The 18,792-nt window shown below is 37.6% G+C and overlaps 1 protein-coding gene across 1 annotated transcript in view; it reads left to right on the forward strand.

Annotated features, from left to right (window-relative positions):
* Positions 1 to 18,792, forward strand: part of UBAC2 (UBA domain containing 2) — a 93,105-nt gene that overhangs the window by 60,991 nt on the left and 13,322 nt on the right. Inside the window, exons 5-7 of the mRNA XM_027880360.1 lie at positions 2,136 to 2,259; positions 4,141 to 4,188; positions 14,385 to 14,630. Coding sequence (XP_027736161.1) covers positions 2,136 to 2,259; positions 4,141 to 4,188; positions 14,385 to 14,630 — 418 coding nt within the window. The remainder of the gene's footprint in view (positions 1 to 2,135; positions 2,260 to 4,140; positions 4,189 to 14,384; positions 14,631 to 18,792) is intronic.

Here is an 18,792-nt window from a genome sequence, read left to right on the forward strand (position 1 = left end):
ATACCCGAATGGATATTTGTGTAGTAACTATTTATATTAGATGTAAACACAGTCTAAAAAACAAGCACTTATTTCTTTAGGGGCATACCTTTGTGGTACCTACAAACTTAGTGTTTTAGGAGGAAAGGTCCATCACTAGGTTTCCTCTAGATTCTTGGGTACTGAACAGTGTCAGATACTATACTTTGAATTACACGGATCACTGCCCTGGACTGCGGTGTTGCTTATTGTGGTCTCTGTTGTCATTAATGGTGAATATTAACATTTAAGGAACCTGTCAACATGCTTTAATCTCTATTTAAAATGAACTCACAGTTAAAATGAACTCGGGAAATTCCTGTTTGTACTTTCCCATCTTATGATTGAGTGCACTCTTGCATGTGAAGTCTCTGTGGCTGACTCACTGCTTATCACAGGAGCAATTAAACCTGAAAGGCATGCCACAGTTTTGGTATTCTCTTTTAGGTCATTTGGTCGGAGTAGAAAGAAATAATTTAAAATTACTTTTCTAAGAAGAGAAAGGATATATTTTCTTTGGTTTTCTTCCATTTCCTCTTGTAAAACCTGATTTATTCACTTAATGTTGTCTACAATGGAATAACTTCTGATGAAGAATTATTTTTGCATGTGACTCTCTCTGATAGCCTTTCAGCCCCTACATTTATATCAAGAATGTGTTGTGTGGGTTTGTAGAGGTGTATTTTGTTTATATAAGGAGGGTTATAAGCAAAATTGAACATTTTTCAGTAGTTCCTGAGTCAGCATTCTGTGTACATTCAAGTGCATCTGAGTGTCAAATGGATGGTGCTAAAAATGCATGTATAATTAAACTGCATTTAAGTCTTCAGAAGCTTTTCAGTAAGCTGAACTTCAGATATAACAAAAAAAATTATAATGAAATTGTCTTAAGCCACTGCCCATTAAAGAAGTAAAATTAATATTTGAGGGGTTTTTTTCATGTCTGTAGGTGTTGCATTTGGCAGTTATTCAGGAAATGTAAGTTTTAATATTCAAGCCATCATTTCACATATATTCCTCTTACCAGTACTTCCTGTGGAAGGGAAATGTCTTTTTGAGTGAACACTTCTAATTATTTAGGTCCTGGTTTGTGCTGTTCGCAGAATTCCCACTAGGTACAAAAAGATCACTTTCATGTAAATGCCCACAGAAACTGCAATTCTTGAAAGTTTTGATAAGCACTGAAAAATTACCCCATGGAGTGTCCCACACCAGTGGGACACTGGACAGCACAGAGGATTCAGCTGGGGCAGATGTGCACTTTGATGATGTCTTCGCCTACCTGGCTGCCTGCAGGTCCCACCACCACAGCTCCACCCTTGGAGCAGGTTGTGTCTGTCTGAAGGACCTTTGTTCCTTCCTCTTCTCCATCTCAGGAAGTCTTTTTCTCTTAGAATCTCCTGTATTCATGCCTTTGGGTGTTTTATGGTAAGGAACATGAGTTTTGTGTCTGAGTGTCTGAATGAAGTGCACTACTTAGTGTTCACAAGATCAGTCTAGGCATCTGGTCATTGCAAAAAGTGCTTGAAGTCTGAAAGTATATTAAACTCCTTCCAATGATGGTTTAGAAACTTAATAAACATCTTGTGTTGTGATTAAGATGAGGAACCCTAAAGGAAGTTTTATTTGTTGGGCCATGGAAGTCACTGGCAAAGAGAAGTTAAACTGTCGATATTCACATCTGGAATACTGCAGTCTGTTGGCAATCCTCTAACAGTTTAAGCCTTGGTAAATTACAGGGCCTTAGGTTCATAAGTGAAGTGGTTTCCTTAACCTTTTGTGAAAGGTATAGTCCTTACCACTTGCCCATTTGAATCAGAGGTTTTATTGCTGTTCTTGTTGTGTGCTGTGTTTTATAGAAACAGTCTGCTGTAAATATGTTGCCTTCTCTTCTGCCTCCAGTCCTAAGTATTTGAAAAAAAAATACTCTTTGTCACATGTCCTTATTTGCTAATGCATTCCTTGAATGACACAAGGATCTAATTGTTGATTCCCAAGGAAGACCTTTGTTTGCAAGGTGGTATTACATTTTGATTGTTATGTACTTAGAATTAATGTGATTGTTTGGCACTACTGTTGCTAGTATCATTCTTACAATTGTATCTTTCTCTTTGCAGCCTGGGTCCTGTGTTTGCACTGTTTGTTCCATTTTATTCCTCCATTCCAAGAGTGCAGGTGACACAAGTATTAGGCCACTTTTCTATCACAAACAAGTCTCTGGTCTACATACTGGGTTTACAGGTATGGTGTCTACTTGCTTGTTCATCTTTTAAAGAAGTGCTAATGTAGTAGTTAGTATTTCTGTATGTTTGTCAATGAATTTTGATGCTTCTTCATGTATGATTTGACATTTTAATTACTAACTATCCCATCATCTAAAATACAGAAAAACGTGTTACTGGTATGCTGAGAAGGTGGGCAAGTGATCTGTCCTTATGTTGTCTTACATGGGAAAAAATAGCAGGCAATTCTTCAATTTATGGGGTTTTTTTGGTCAGCAAAATGAACTAGGTGAAAAGAGATTAAAACAGAACCTGATGTAAGGCATATGTATCTTTCACCTTTTTAGTTTGCTTATGTTCTTGATTTTGTTTATTTTTCCCTCGTCTTTTAGAGCTCAAACAAAACTCTAGAATACAGTATTTTTTCTATGGTGAGACTGTTAGTAAATAATCAAGGTTTGGCTGCATTTCACTTTTATATAGGTTAATATTATTTGCATAACCTGCATCACTACGTGACAGGTACTTTAAAGTCGTGTAACATAGAGCACAGCAATATCATATAGTATTCTGTGAAATATGACTGGAAAAATATAGATACTTGGTATAGAAAGGCAGTAGATGTTCAAAAAACAATAAAAAAATCCCCAGCAGCCTAGGAATGAATGGACACTTGTGTCACAACCTGAATTATGAAACAGTAGATGTGCAAACTTATGAGAAATTAGATTTGGTTTTATGTGTTCTGGGGAGTCAAAAGTAGCTCTGGCACTAGGAATGGAAAGCACTGTAGTTATGTGAAGTGTGGTAGAGAGTATTTCAGAATGAATGGTCAGGTTCAGAATACTGACTTGTGCTCCATATGAATGTTTTATTCATCCTCTTTGCTGTTTAGCCTTTGGTTTCCTTCAGTTTCTGCTCCAACACCTTACTCTCTTGATCTTTCAGAAATCTTGTTTCTTCTCTTCTGAACCTACCAATACCACTATTATCCCGGTCTTTGGGAAAGCCATGACAGTGTCTGACCTCTTTTCCATTGTGTCCTTTGCCTTTTGCTTTCATACACACACCATCACCAGTACAGATCACTGCCATTACTAACCCCCGTATCTTTGAGGGATCTTTCCCTGCTGCTCACAGAACAGTTGCTGCCATCACACAGAGGCTGAGGGAAGTCTCATTTGCCTTCTCCTCATTTGGAAACTCTGTCCTTATTTCTCTTTCTGTAGTCAGAAGTCTAGGAGGAAGGTGTTCTCATGATTCAATCAACATCATGCAGAACTATTTCAGTAACCAGTATCAGTCTAATTTTCAGCCCATTTTTCCAGCTGGTAATAAACTGAACGCTTCTCCAGGGGATCAGTCACATACTTTCCTAGAAGCAATGGGCTGCCCTGCTGGCTTATCAGGATTTTTTTAAAAAAATTCACTCCTGCTTATTTCTGTGATTTCATGTCAGCAAGTATGTGACTTTACTTTTTTATTTTGATGCTCCTGTCTAGTCTCTCTGTGTCTGCATGTCCGAGAGCTTCACTTGCAGTGCCTGCCCTGCTTGGAACTCTTCTCCTGTTGCTGCTGAGTCATTTCCGTTGCTTCAGTCTGTCTTTCAGACTTGTTTTTCTGTGCAGCCTATAACTGACATCCTGTTATACTTAGCAAGCTATATGAAAATAAAATGTATTGTTCTGTAGAAGGACAACAATTGTTGGATCCTGTGTTTTTTCCCCCTTTGCTGCGTTTGGAATATATCTTTTTTTAATGCTAAACTGAATTTTAATAGAGGTAAATGTCTGACATCTTCCATTACTATGCATAGCCTATATACAATATTGCAACTTAGTAATTCAGATAACAACATCTTTGTAGAATTAAAGTTTTAATCCCTGCTCTTGTCTTCTAGCTCTTAACCTCTGGTTCCTACATCTGGATTTTAGCCTTAAGTGGATTGGTAAGTCTTACTGTTTTAAAAATCATGTGTTGCTTAAAACGCTCTGTTATGTGTGCAATCAGCACAGTATATTGGGACTCAAAAAGAACAGAAATTACTAAGTAACCTATTGTGTTGGTAAGTAGAAAGTTTTCATTTTTAACTTTCAAAGGTGTAGGCACTGACTAGCTGGTGATAAACTGACAGACAACGAAATTGCTGGGTAATATTTGCAGGGTGCCACTGCTCTCTGACTGTCTAGAATTAATTTACCTGCCATGGGTACAGCTTTAGTTCCACAACTATAAATGGGACTATTGAGGAAATTGTAAAAATGTTTACCCCCCTTTTTTTTTTTTTTAATTTCAGCAAACCTTATTCCAAAAAGCAGCTTTAAATAACTTTGCTGTGAGGATTTTTCATGCTTTGCTGTTCTCCTAGGAGATCTGTAGTATAGCTGTTTCTCACTATGACAACAGCAGTAAGGGTGCAAAATCACTTTCTTCACACCAGTCAGATAAGGGAGGTGTGGTCTGTGTTTTTCCTTTCTGATTCTGTTCTTAGTACTAAGGCACTTAGTGCTAAAACATATTGTACTAAATTTTCCAGATTGTTGGATACTCATAAGCTTCTTTTAAAATTATACAGACTTAGAAATTAGGAGCTCAGACTCTGATTTCTTGGCCCAAAAGACTGTAACCTTTTCAAACAGCGAGAGTTAGTAACTTACAAAGAAGCTAATTATTAAGTTGATGGAATCTTAAGAACTCAAATTGTGCCTTGTTATTTAGAACCTACTAATTTGAATTCGCAGTGAGCTCAGAATGAAATGCATGTGGACACTTCACATATTGTTGCTGCAGCTCAGTAGTTTGATCTCTTACCATTTGCACTGACTGTTGCAAAATATGCTGTGAGTTTGCAAGATAACTAACAACAAGAGTGACAGAGCAGTAAACAGTGAAGTCTGTTCAGTAATTTGATCTGACTATAAATATTGATGAAAGCAGTGCAAGTAACAAACTAGAAATCTCTCCTGGAAATCAGCCCAAGCCTCTGTGCCCACCTAAAGATCTGTGACTTCCTCCAAACGCACTACCCTTCCTGTTACTCTTCTGACTCTTTTAATAGCCCTTCCTTTTGAACAGGTGTTCATTAGAGTGGGAAGGAAAGGAAAGAAATGGAAAGGCATTTTAACTCCCTGTTTTCCTGGTAACAGAAGCTGTATGTATATACTTGGTTATACAGAACAGCTCAAATATTTTTTTCATAATATATTACGCAGTTCTTATTTTAATCCCCTTTTAGTATGAAGTTTTGTTCAGCCATATCATGCAACTTTCTAAGTGTTCTTTTTTATAAATTAGCTTTTTTTTTAGTTGCAGGTTAACAGTATTTTTTATTTAGGTATAAATCTGTAGGATTAAATTACTTTCTCTGTGTCAAAGGAAGGCTAAAAAAATAATTTGAAGTTTTCATATTGCTTCAGTCAGCATGAATTAAGTCATCATCAATGATGATGTGTTTCCAGTCTCAATTTTTTCCACAGCAAGTGGAGAGCTGCAGTCTACCACTTTGTAATAAGTGCTACAATTTGGAAAGAAGTTCATGTCCTGAATTTTAGCCATTTTTTTTGCACAGCATATCTGCCACACGTCTGTGAATTAAAAGTCTCTTTTTCTCCTCTGTTAGAAATTAAAATCTGGCATCTTTTGAGGAAACTTGATAAATAAATAAAATTTCACAGTATAATAAATAATCTGAAGAAGGATATGAAACACTGTGAAGGTGTCTTTTAGCACTACAAGTGTAGTTACTTGATAGTGTACGTATATGTAAAATTACAGAAATAAACGGATTATCAAATCAATGTTAAGTCATTCCAACAACCTGTATTTTATAGTTTTTATTGCTCTCGAATATTTTTCTAAGTTACTATATCTTTGTGGATTCAAATTTTCATGTATTTGTACAAAAAGTCTGAGGAAATGTACGGACACCAAGTCAGAGAGGTGAGATGTTTAGTCACTAGTTCATTGCCTGTTAGACATTTCACTGAATTTTTAGTGATAAAGATCACTTACGCACTCTTATGAGTGTATTATGATGCTGTCCTGTGATTTAGGTTTTGTTGCGCTTCTCCTTATGTGGAAAATTAAAATGGATGGTACCAGCACAATTTCTGAATTGTTGTCACTTTCCACTTTCTCTTCACTGTGTGGTTTAGGTTTACCTAAATTCTAACAACTCATATTTAACTCGTAATGAACACTTTTAGACTACACAGAATCTGACTTTCCAGGTGCAGAATGTGGCCCTGGAGACTCTTTGTTCATCCATACTACTGCTGTTAAGATTTTGCTGTGAATTCCAGGCAGGGTATAGAGCAATTGGGAATTGTACTGCCTTTAGTTCTTGTTTTCAGTGTCTTTAAGTGATGCCATCATTACAGAAATGTGTTTGCATGTGTGTATGAGTCTATGTCTGCAGGTAGGCATTGATGTAATATGCCTGGTGATAGGGAATTTTAGGCAATTTGTAGTTTGACTACAAATTTGTAGTGGATTGTTCTCAGTTGTGGAGGTTGCAACCCATGTTGTGTTATTGGAATACAAAAGGTCTACTTTGTCTGTCTTTGTGATAAGGTAAATCTTCCTAGATCTATAGTTTTGAATCAGCATATCTCCGTGTGAAACTGGACCACCTCTCAGTTATTGCTCTTTTGTATGTCAGTTGCTGATTTGTTGTGTGAAACATGCTGTTTAAATACAGGATGCTTATTCGTAGGAAAGAGAGTTTAAGGAGCAGACATCACAAATCTGATGTAATCAGTAATCTGTAATGTTCTTATAGTTTATGAGACTAATTTAGTTTCTTGTGATTTGTTTTGCCAGAGGTATACCATACTTGGTCCACACAGTCTAGATTTGTTTCTTTATGGTTTTTTTATGGCATAAAATTAGGAAACTTCATATTAGAGATGCAAGAAATCCTTTCAACAGTTGTTTCCAGAAGTGCTTCCATGTAATGTATATCACTCAGTTTAGTGAAGGTCCAAAACAGTTTTGCTATTATTTTTTTTTCTTTAAGACAGTCAAAACACCTTAGAAAATAGTAATGCATCTCACTGGATGTATACATTTTCTCTTTCTTTTTTAACCCTTTAAAATCTCTTGGGTTCCCATCTTGCATCTCTTCTTGCTATACTCTTGTAGGATTGAAATTTGAGAGGCATGTCAAGGCTCGCTGAGTCATAGCTAGAGCACGTCTACTTCAAGAAATAAGCTCAGGTTAGTGACCAGCAGAAGACATGTGACCTGCTGGGAAATGCAGTTCCCTCCACTTATTACAATAACGTTGTTATCAGACAGATCACATGCCACGGGTCTTGATAACCATGTAGCTAGGACTATTTAATCATAAGGAAGAGATATATTTCAGGCCCTTTCTGTGATTTTAGTCTTGTAGCCTCTTTCTTCTTATGTAGTGCAGTTTTGCATTTGTTTGCAAGATGGCCTGCATTGCCTAAAGTTCGAAATTTGAAACACACCAAGTCTCCTGTGAGCTGCCTTGAATTTATGTAGAGTTCAGTTCAAACCTTAGGAAACTGAAATTGAAAAGTTTCTAAAGCCCTGTTTGCCTTGGCAGTTTCCCTAAGTCAAATGCAACAGTCTTCTGCATTGTTTCTGTGCTGCACTATGGTTTACTTTTCTCAGATTGTATGAAAAGTTGCGCTTTATGTATTCAGATATTGGAAAATGTAGAGAATCTGCAATTCAGAGCATTTAGTCTTACGTAGGTCTTTAGTAAAAGCATGATCTTCCTTGAACTCTTCATAACTGTGTGATTAGAAGTGGTGATTTAGGTTAATGATAGTTAAATGTTACATCTGGGTAATTTCTGAATATTTGACATTGGTGTTACAGTGTTTATACCAGAAATATTGCTATTATCGGTGAGACTACTCACTTAGTAAGAAGTTTGCCTGTGCTTAAATACTTTCCTAAATAAAAACGTTACTTTTTGTGTAACTGATGTGATTCCCCTTTGCTGATAGAACTACCCACCAAAGACCAAGTACTGAGACAGTTCACAGAATCCCTGAGGGTAACATCTGGTCCAACCTCCTTGCTCAGGCAGGGTCACCTCACCGCGAGTGGCTTGCCCTAGGACCACGTTCAGATGACTTTTGAGTATCTCCAAGGATGGAGACTACCACCTCCCTGGGCAACCTGTATTAGTTTTCAATCATCCTCTCAGTGAAAAAGTGTTTCCCAATGTTCAGTTTGTGCCCGTCGCCTCCTGTCCTGTCACTAGGCACCACTGAGCAGAACCTGGATCCATCTTCTTCATTGTTTCCTTTCAGGAATTTATACACTTTGATAAAATCCCCCTTAGCCTTCTCTTCTCCAGACCCAGCAGTCCTGCTTCTCTCAGCCCCTCCTCAAGTGAAAGATGCTCCAGTCCCTTGATCATCTTCGTGGCCCTGCACTGGATTTGCTCCAGCACGTCCATGTCTCTTACACCAGGGAGTGCAGAACTGAACACAGTACTCCAGCTGCAACCTCAGCAATGCATAACTTGTGAAGTACATAGCCTGAAATGAGAAATGCAGAAACAATAAAATAACAAAGATTAGAAAATTAAAAAGAAACATTGTCTGTCTGTCTGCTAACTTCAGGACAGGGGCAGATATCCATATGTACACTAACAGATGTGCTGAATCCTACCCAAAAGTAAGGCGAGATATCTGCAGGTGGACAATGCTCAGTATTCAGCTGAGTGACTGTGGATGACTTAATTTGAGATGAGTGTCTCTATGTTCTGCTGACTGTTGACTTAATCTTCTTTGGAGCGTGAGTTTAGACACCTTGCTCATGTCAAATTGGCCACATATAAACACATGACAACTGATTAAGCTGCTAGTGCTTATTCCTGCATCAGCTAAAGCATCTGAGAAAAAATGTAGTTGACTTGCCTGGTATACAGGGGATGTTAGTATGAAAGCGAGATTGTAACTGGGGGGGAAGCAGATATTTCCAATTCTGAAGCAAGGAGAAAATAGTGAGAAAGGATGGGAGAAAGTAATAATATGTGATAAGATACTTTCTCTTTTATATCCATGGCTTCTAAGATCCTGTAGAAAAATGGATATTGGTTATTAGTTTGTATTTCACTTCTAATCTTCTCAGATCTGAGGAAGCATTTCTGTGTCCAAAATCCTGTCTGCTTGGTCAACTGTACCAACTGGTTCATTAATAGTCAGATTGCTTCTATCAAGATTTGCTTTTTTTTTTGGCAGCAATGTTACCATTGTTCAGAGAGGGAATTTGTGAGAGTAATTCAGCTGTGTGTACTTTGGAGACATCTGCCTTAGGATGAGTCACATATTAAGAGTGCCCATTTCTCTCTGTTGACTACAAAACCAATTTAAAATAATCAGCTCATAAGTAGGCTTTTAAATTACAAATATCTGCATGATCTTTTATGTAGAGGATTTAGTTAACAACATGATGATGATAACCTGCAGAATGCTAGCAGAGACCCAAGGGAACCTATCCTTAGGTCACAAGTACAAGTTAGGAATAGCTGTATGTGCTGAAATTGCAGTACAATCATGCTTATGTATTCATAGTGCTTGAGCGCTGATCATGATTGCACCCGACCAATGAACTCTGAAGAGAAAGGTTTCAAGGTATCTGGGAAATTCATGAGCCCAGTCAACGAGGAATGAAAATTAGGACAGTTAGTTTAGAACCATTATAATCTTAGTTTTCTCTCAGGCCAATTATTGCAAAAGGCTGTTTATAGTATTTGTAACTATTTCTGCAAAGGAAACCCAAACAAAATAATCTGTTGTGTTATAGCTGCAACACAACTTGAAAATACACATGTAATTGTATTTATGAATATATTTAAATTTTTCAGAACAAAGTAATTGGGTATTTTTTGTCAAGTTTAAACTATTAGGCAGAATAATTTTCAACATAATTTTCTACACCAGTCTGCCTACTTTTTCTTCTGTTTTATCTCCTTTTTCAGTGTTAATCAAGTACAGTGGTTTTAAATGTCTCAGCTAGCAGTGGAGCATGTGTCTCTGCCGTGTAAATACTGGAGAGCTTCCATGTTTGGTTTACCTAATGTAACAGTGAAACTACAACTACTTTTTTTTTTTTTTAAAGTGTACAGCTTTGGAAGGATTTGAGGGAAAGGGAGGGGATGTTGGGCTTTATACAGGGGCAGGAGGATTTTAGGAAACTTAGAGTGAAGCCAGGGTGTTAAGAAACTGAAAAAATATAAGCACACTTTTTTCTGCAGCATGCCACACAGTTTCCACCATGCTCCCCATTTTCTCCGCTTGCATTGTGCCAGGTATGTTATGGCGGATGAGGTGGTAGGTTATGATGGTGTGACTAACAGAAAACAACTAAGATGCATCTTATAGTGCCAGCCAAAAATTCTCCATTCTAACAATGTGAACATAACCATAATGTCCTTCTGTGGTGACTTTAGAGGCTAAAATACAGTAGAAGCTTCTCTGTTTGGGGAAGTAGCCCTTCAATCTGATGTACAGGGCTGAATTTGGGATATGAGGTCATCTTCACTGAACAGACAATTTTGATTTGCTTTTTTAAACACTAGAAATTAACTCAATATCAATAACAAAGCTTTATACATTAAAAGCTTGTGTTGTTTTAAATGATATCTATGAAGTTCTGCATAGGAACCAGCTAAAGAGGAAGTTCTTTGGAAAGACTTGACATTAAGATGAGAGTATGACACCAAACCAGACTGAATCACAAGACCTATTTTAACTACAATTGTCTCCGTTCTGGTTTATTGGAAATATGCAAATAGGTATCTCTTCCTCAGTAGGCAAAACTTCTTGAAAATTTGTCAAAACTGAGTACAGCATTTTAAAGTTTCTTATACTTCCATCTAATAGCTTTATATTTAGAGTAGTAAATCGAGGGAGGGAGAGAAGGACATTCTGAAAAATGTGGAGGTAACAAGGTGGATTAACAGGGTACTCTTGGTGCTCTCCTTCCATATGTTTATACTTGGGAAGAATTGCAGTCTCACATGATTGTTCTGAACAGGTTCACAGTAAGTTTCTTGGCAAGTGTGTGTACAAGATGCACTTCTCTTCTACTAGTCCCACACACTTTTGTCTTGTTCCTTGACCAGGTGCTTTTTATTTTAGATTTTATTTTGAACTTTATGTTGTCAGACTTCTACACTTCCTACTCTGTGAGCACTGAAGTCCTCATGTTTGGGTTATGCAATGAGTTTCTAAGACAGGACAAGGAGGGGCCAAGACACTAGTCTGCTGTTGAGGAGCAGTAAGGAGAGAGAAGACAGCCCACTGCAACTGGTGCATTGGCTATAAACCAGACATTCTACTCCAGTGACCTCAGTAAATCTATGAAGGCAGGTAGGAGCTATTGTGTATATGAGTCTCATATGTAATACTAAGTGCCATTCACCATTTTAGCAGTGCCCATAAACTTTTAGCCTTATAAAGACTTTTCTTCTGATTAAGTGCTCTGGCATGAGCTGCTCTCTACAGTTACCTAAAACGAGGTTGTAATGAGGCGGGGGTCAATCTCTTTTCCCAGATAGGACAAGTTGGAAATGTCCTTAAGTTGTGCCACGGGAGGTTAAGATTTAATATTAGGAAAAAATTATTCCCCAAAGGGTTTGCCAAGCACTGGAGCAGGCTGTCCAGGGCAGAAAGAGATTGAGTCACCATCCCTGAAGATGTTTAAAGGTAGTGTAATTAAAGCACTTAAGGACATGGTTCAGTGGTGGTCTTGATAGTGCTGGGTTAATGGTAGGGCTTGATGATCCTAAAGGTCTTTTCTAACCTGAGTGGTTCTGTGACTATCCATCTCTACTCAGAAAAATACGAGGACGCTTTTACTGATGCAGCTTGCAGTACAATACACCTTCCCTTCTGAGATAAACAAGTTCCAAAGTACTGACACTAAAGACATGCTACTGCTATCTCTTTGCTGTATTTTCTATCTTGAGTCGATAATAGAGTGATTCTGTTTGTGGTTAATATGTTCAGACACGTGTCAAGATTTGTCATACGTTCAGGGAGATGTAGATTTTCCTATCACCACTTGCTTTGTTTTTTTCTTGTGACTTTTTGAACTCGTTCAAGATTTAGGTTGCCTTGAAAACTTTGGGCCTTAACAGAGTTGATAAGAGCAAAGATCAGGATTTGGGAGGGACATTTGAAAGAAGTGAGGGAATGCTGGTATGATGTTAGACAAAGTATTCTGAGAGGGAGTTCTTTCCCTGCCTAGTTACACCTGTACAATCAGGAATGCAGAATCTCTGGAACCAAAAATGGGGCCTGGCTCCATAGCCTAACAATACTACCTCCAACTAACCAGGTAGAAAGAAGGAAGATAATTTGTAGGTTCTGGTGCTGCTTGTGCATTTTGTGTCTACGAAATAATCAGATTAGGTGTATATGTAATATTTGCAACCTGATTCAGTAATTCTTGCTCCCAAAAATTACCTTTATGGTTATTGTACAATCTAGGTTTTCTTGAGTGAGGAACCTATCTACATAGCCCTCTCAGGACCAGGTGGTTTAGCTTCTGAGGGACCTTCTTGCTAGCTAGGCAACTCAAGTACTGAATACCAAAAGCAGATGAATTGCGGAAGTGATATGAATTTTCCTTCTCTTATTCTTCAGTGATTATAGTTTATCTTAGTTTCCAGTTGATGTGCAAGAGTTTCAGTCATGAGCTTACAGCCATCTGGAGCAGTTTCACTAGAGCTAAGGAAAGAATTTCTGAGGTCATGAAGAAGCTTCTGTTCCAGCTCCCTATCATTCCTGGAATCCAGATAGGACCTTCCTTTGCCTATATAGGCAACCTTCCTTCTGATGTGATTATGGCCTATCTTATCCCATCACATTTATCTCCTTTCTCATAACACAAAAAGATTGAAGGGTTTAAGGGTAGTTTAAAACTCTTATCTCTCACTTTAGAATGGCAGCCTGTGTTTGAGGGTTTCATTTTATGACTGCTCTCAGGGCTGGATGTAAGTAGAATAAAATAAAAATCAGTGTTTCCGAAACCAGAATGTGTTTTTGCCAAAAGTCTGATCATCATATTGGATAATTAATGATAACCTTGTAAATAATCTGAAAAATATCCTCCCTCCCAAAGAATGTTGCATTTTCCTATACTGTCTCCTGTATATATGAAACAGTGCATTTAGTATGTTTATACAAATTTCTGTCATTGAGGTACAGTTGCATTTTCGGGGTATGTTTACATATTTTTTGAGGTTCATATCTCTTCCTGTTCATTTCACTCTGCTGTCTCAGCATAATTTTTGTGGCATAACAGACAATAACTTGTCACAAATACTGAAATGTGGCATAAACCACTACGGGCTTCAGATTATGGCTGAGGGATGACTGTAGATCATTTATGGGGCACATGGATTTCTCTTGCTCCTGCTGAATCTGAAGTGAAATCAAGCCACAAGGCAAGCATGAAACAGAGAATGGGTATTTTTCTTATAGGTGGAAGAAGAGCCTCACAAAAACTGGCTTTTTCAGTATCACAGTTTTTAATGAACTGGATTTTAACCCTTTTTTTCTTTTCTCCTTGAAGGTAATCGGGCTTTTTTTGGAATAAGTCTGTGTGTACTCTTAGATTTAACTTCAAATCCACTGATTTGCTTTTATTTTTACTAGAAGGAAAGACTTAAAAGCTGGGAACAAAAGCCTTAAGGGGGTCGGGTTTTTTAGAAGGAGTGTTTACAGCGTTTCAGTGTCCTCAAAAGCAACCTTAATCTTCTCAGGTCAGCATGCAGCATACCCTGACCAATTCCGTTACTAGAAATGAAACTTTTATTTGAATTTTGAGCTGTTTAAGAAAGGGTCACTTGGTTTGGGCTCAAATTCTGAAAATTTCAAATTCTGAAAAAAACCCCAAGCAACTTTAGGGGTCACAGGCAATGCACTAGATGGATTTAAAAAACTAATAGTCTGTAGGGGGAAGTTGAAGGTGAAGAAATCCCCTGTTTGTTCTCTGATTCTTGACTGAGAACTCTGGGTAAATACAGTAAAAAGGACTTTAAAAAACACAAGGACCAGCTGTTACCTGCAGACAAATACAAAGTAAATTTGGTGTATTAAAGTTTTTTAGCTTTGAGGATTTTTAACATTTCATTTTTGGTTTTAGATTTCTGGGATTTGCTACAATAGCAGTATATTAAAAGTTCATCGAATTCTTTGTGTACCCAGATGGGTAGCAAAGTTATTTTCTTGGACTCTTGAACCAGTCTTCTCATCTGCGGAACCAACAAATGAAGTTCGAGTGGGAATGGGAGCAACAGTTGACATCCAGAGGCAGCAGAGAATGGAGTTACTGGATCGTCAAATCATGATGTCTCAGGTTGCCCAAATGAGGCGGCAAAGACAGCAGCAGGTATTGCTATACATTTTTAAGGATTATATTGTTATGAGAAAGAAGCAATTTTGGTTCATATATCTTGTGTGGTTCCTGTTTCCTAAAAACAATATGTGGGGGTTTTTATTTTTCTCCATCAATCTTTCATACACTGTTGTACTACTAACAGCCATTTAAGTGGTTTATATAGCTTTATATGTTAATACTACTTCACAAGATAGAAGCAGAATGTCAGAGAATCCTGTAGGAATATCAGTACTCCTGACATTCTTTCAGCAGAAATGAGGCTGAAAGGTAGAGTGATTGCTTCTTGGTAGTTTTTAATAAAGACCATTGTGTAAAGTTGGGAAATAAAATACTTCTGACTCTTCTAAGTATCTACATTGTTAGCATCATTTTCAGAGTGTTTGAAAATTGTCGATGGAACTCCTCTGCTTGTAGATGTACAGGTTATTTCTTTCAGGAAAGGGCAAAAATTAAATTCTCTACCTTTCTTACAGAGGTAAACCACAAGGGACTTTCTGCTTGCCATGTGAAATGCTCTTGGTTTATTTCCTTATCTAACACAATAGCAGAACCTTTTTATTTTCTCTGTTGTAGACAAACCAGCAAGTGCAGATATTCTCAGACTTTGCATTGTAGGGTATTGAAACAAGGCAGAAGGTGTCTCAATTCACCTTTTCCTGTATCTTAGATGTATACATTACTTAGATGTATATGTTACTAGCAGACAGCATGGGCCTTGCATTGCTCTATGTGAACATATACTTACTTGCAGCCTAGAAATTTGAGGTCTTTACTGAGTTTCCTTTGCCTGAAACACAGCTCTGTACTGATACACAAGTTCTTGTTGTGTTCCAGATAGTGTCGTGCAAGTTAACTGTGGTACCCTTAATGCATTGCCAGAATGAGAGGTGTGATGGCATAAAGCTTTGTCCAGAGCTGGAGTATGAATATTTGTTTCCATGATAACATCGTTCTGTTTTCCTTGTTTTCTGTTTCAGTATGATGAAATTGTTCCTCAGGTAGAAAGTTCCTAATCTACTTTTCTCTATTCCCATAAGAAAATTAATCAGTTTTAGCATAAGAATGGAACTAGAAATTACTCAATTCTTGAATGGTGATGTTGTAATAGAAAATTAATTGTAAGAGTGTGTTGGACTACAAGCAGCTGGAAAGAGTGCAGCCAGGTTTCTTCAGGTAGGAGAAAGAAGCCATTTCCATTTATGAAGGATGTTCTTTCTAATATATCTTTAATTGCAAAAAGTGGTAAATAAGTTCAGAACAGTAAATTATAAAAGAACAGTTGATAACATTTTCTTCTTATCTTGTCCTTTCCTCGGGCAATGAACAATGAAAGTGGAGAAATGTCTTTTCATGTTTGACTTCAAATAGAATTCTTTAAAAAGGTGGAGGGTTTGAGTAAAATGAAAGAAGGCTGTCTGAACATCAGTATGATGCTTCCCTTTACAAGTTATTGAAACACTTTTCAAGTTACCTTTATGTTTAGCCTTTAACTTGAGCACAGCATTTAGTTAACTGATAGTGATAATCTTTGAAACCAGTGATCAGAAGGCAATGGGATTCATGTATGAATGTTTCAGAGAGGCTCTTCAGAAAAGGTGTGTCACGAAAGATTTTGACCAGCCTGTTGGTTTTTTTTTAAACTCACAGAATTTACTGGCCATCAACTAGATCATAAAAAGCATTATTACCAAATGTTGAAGTGTTGTGGTAAAAGTGGAAAGCAGGCTAAATCTCAAAATAATGTTTGAAAATTTGAAAATAATTTTCTGGATTGCTATACTTGGGCAATTCTTTTACCTTCAGAGGTTTTGGAAATGTGTAATTTGAAAACAGTGGAGTGGAACAGATCATGTTACAGATGGAATTTAGATGATAATTTTTCCTGTGGGAGTGAAGCTGATAAAGAATGCAGATGCATTTTAAGCAGTTTTTTTGTGAAATTGAAAATAATAAAAGCTGTGAAGTACATATCAGTTTACATATTAGACACGGCTTTGAACTGTATTCTAGGAGAACGTTGTGTGGATTTCTGAAGTCACAGTATGTTGTCTTTAGATAGTGTGCCATAAGTGAGACAAAGTAGCATTTTCTCTCACACTTTCCATTTTGTTTGGTGAGGGAAGTGAACTTTCAGTTTCCTCCCCATGCCACAGTGCAACGAGTTTGTCTAGTTCCCCCTTGAGAAGGTGCTCTGCTCATTCCTTCAACTCCTTTATTCTTCAGTTCATCTCTTTGAGAAAAGAGACAATTCAGTTTCCCAGAGTGTTGGTAGCATTACAGAAGGAGAAGATCGGTGGTTTTAACAGTGCTCTATTGTCTGTGCAACGTTGGCAAACTCTGTTCCGACCATAAGGAGGCCCCTCTTTTAAATGGATACTTTTTGTAGAAAGCTTATTCTTCAAGTCTTTGCAAGAAATTCTGAAGAATGTGACAAGACAAACTAACATAAAAAAAGTTAAAAAAAAAAAATTAAAACAGGGAAAGAAACTGGGTGAAAAGCATTTCTTGTAAGTTGTTTATACTGTTCTTCCAAGATACTGAAGATACTGGGATATAAATAATTTTTTTCCCCCCCTGCTGTTCACAGAGCCCTTTTATCCAAAGCAGAATTCACTTCGGATACTTTCTACAAAAAAAGAAAAAGAACAATCACCCCAGGATTTCTTTGCTGGCAGCTCTTTTGAGCTTTACCTTTCCCAGTCTTTTTCTAGCTGAAATGTTGTGGTCTGGAGGGAGCTTGAAGAGTGGAGCTGTGTATGTGAGTGCTGGGTTGTCAAAACAAGCATGTCTTTGACAAGTAGATTGAATATGTGGTAGAATTGGAACATAAACCCAACAACTTCATTACTTGAAGTATCTCATTTTAGTCTTTAAATATTCAGTGGTACTGTGTCTGAATATGTTGTTAGAAACTGCTTTGTTGCTAGTTTCTCAGGCGAGTGCGGTTACATGGTGACTGATTTTTTTCTTAGTCTCTAGTTGCTGTGGATACAGCCCTTAAACAGATGATAGTGTGCATCTTGAAAACTTTCTGTTCTTTATTTTCTCTCGTGGATATTGCTGAGAAATTACGATCTTGTCACAAATGGAGAACTACTGAGTGTCACCTCTGTGCACCTTTAGATGCAGTAGAATAAAACGTGTGCCATATGTATTAATTCCCTCAAAAATCACCATTTTGCTATTTTGTTACTGCTTTTAAAACTTCTGTTTCTTAGTTCTTTTCTTTCATGCTCTTTACCTATCCTATTTTGTAATTTAAAGTTTATCCTATTTTAATTTTCCCCCTTTACCTGATCTCTTTTTCCCCTTCGTATCACTTTCACATTTTCATTCCCCACTGTCCCATTTTCCTCTCGCATTTTCATCATCTCTCTTCACCTTCATCTGCATTGTTTCCCATACTTTGAGTTTGCTCCTATACAAACTCCATGGGGAAGTTCTCTCCCATCATGTGTCACCACCAGTTATCATTTGCTATTTTATCTGTTTCACACTGTAATGTTGATAAAAATCTTGGTCTTCATTCCTGATGTTTCTATTTCTTGATCTCTTTCATTTCCCAGCATTTTTCGGAAGTTTATCTTGCTGTAACCCAACCCTTCTGTAACCCAACGCAGATAAAAGCCAGGGTGGGAAAAGGGAAACTAGTGCTGCATCTGTGCACCAGTGTGGGTAGCAGGGAGTCAGCTTGACTTTCACTTCCCATTGAGAAATATGGAGGGAGGCTGGCAGATAACCAAGCTGGGAATAGATAAGGGAGGATGCCTAGTTGTTATTGGCAACCCTGTTGTCGCTAAAGACATATATGTGGAAGGTGGTGGAAAGTTGCAGAAGGATAGTCAGTGCTTTCTGTTGGCACTAAATTCAGCTTCTTTGAGTGCTCATCCCTGTGCCCGTTTGGGAGGGGTGGTGTATGGACCTCAGTCCCTTCATCTTGAAAAAATGGGTTTTGTATCCACAGAGCATTTATTTCTTTATTCATGCTAAGCACATTAGGACACTGTATTGCCTTCATCTTAGCTTATCGTAAGCGTTTTGGATCAGAGAAGAAGTCAACCAGGTTGCTCCAGACTGTATGGTAAGCCTGCAACCACACATGAAAATCTTCATTTTACTACGTCTCTTTCTACCCTATCTTCCACTTTAGGCT

The sequence above is a fragment of the Empidonax traillii genome, unplaced genomic scaffold (assembly GCF_003031625.1).
Source record: "Empidonax traillii isolate 1590-97213 ecotype Southwest subspecies unplaced genomic scaffold, ASM303162v1 scaffold68:size1967880, whole genome shotgun sequence".
NCBI lineage: Eukaryota > Metazoa > Chordata > Aves > Passeriformes > Tyrannidae > Empidonax > Empidonax traillii.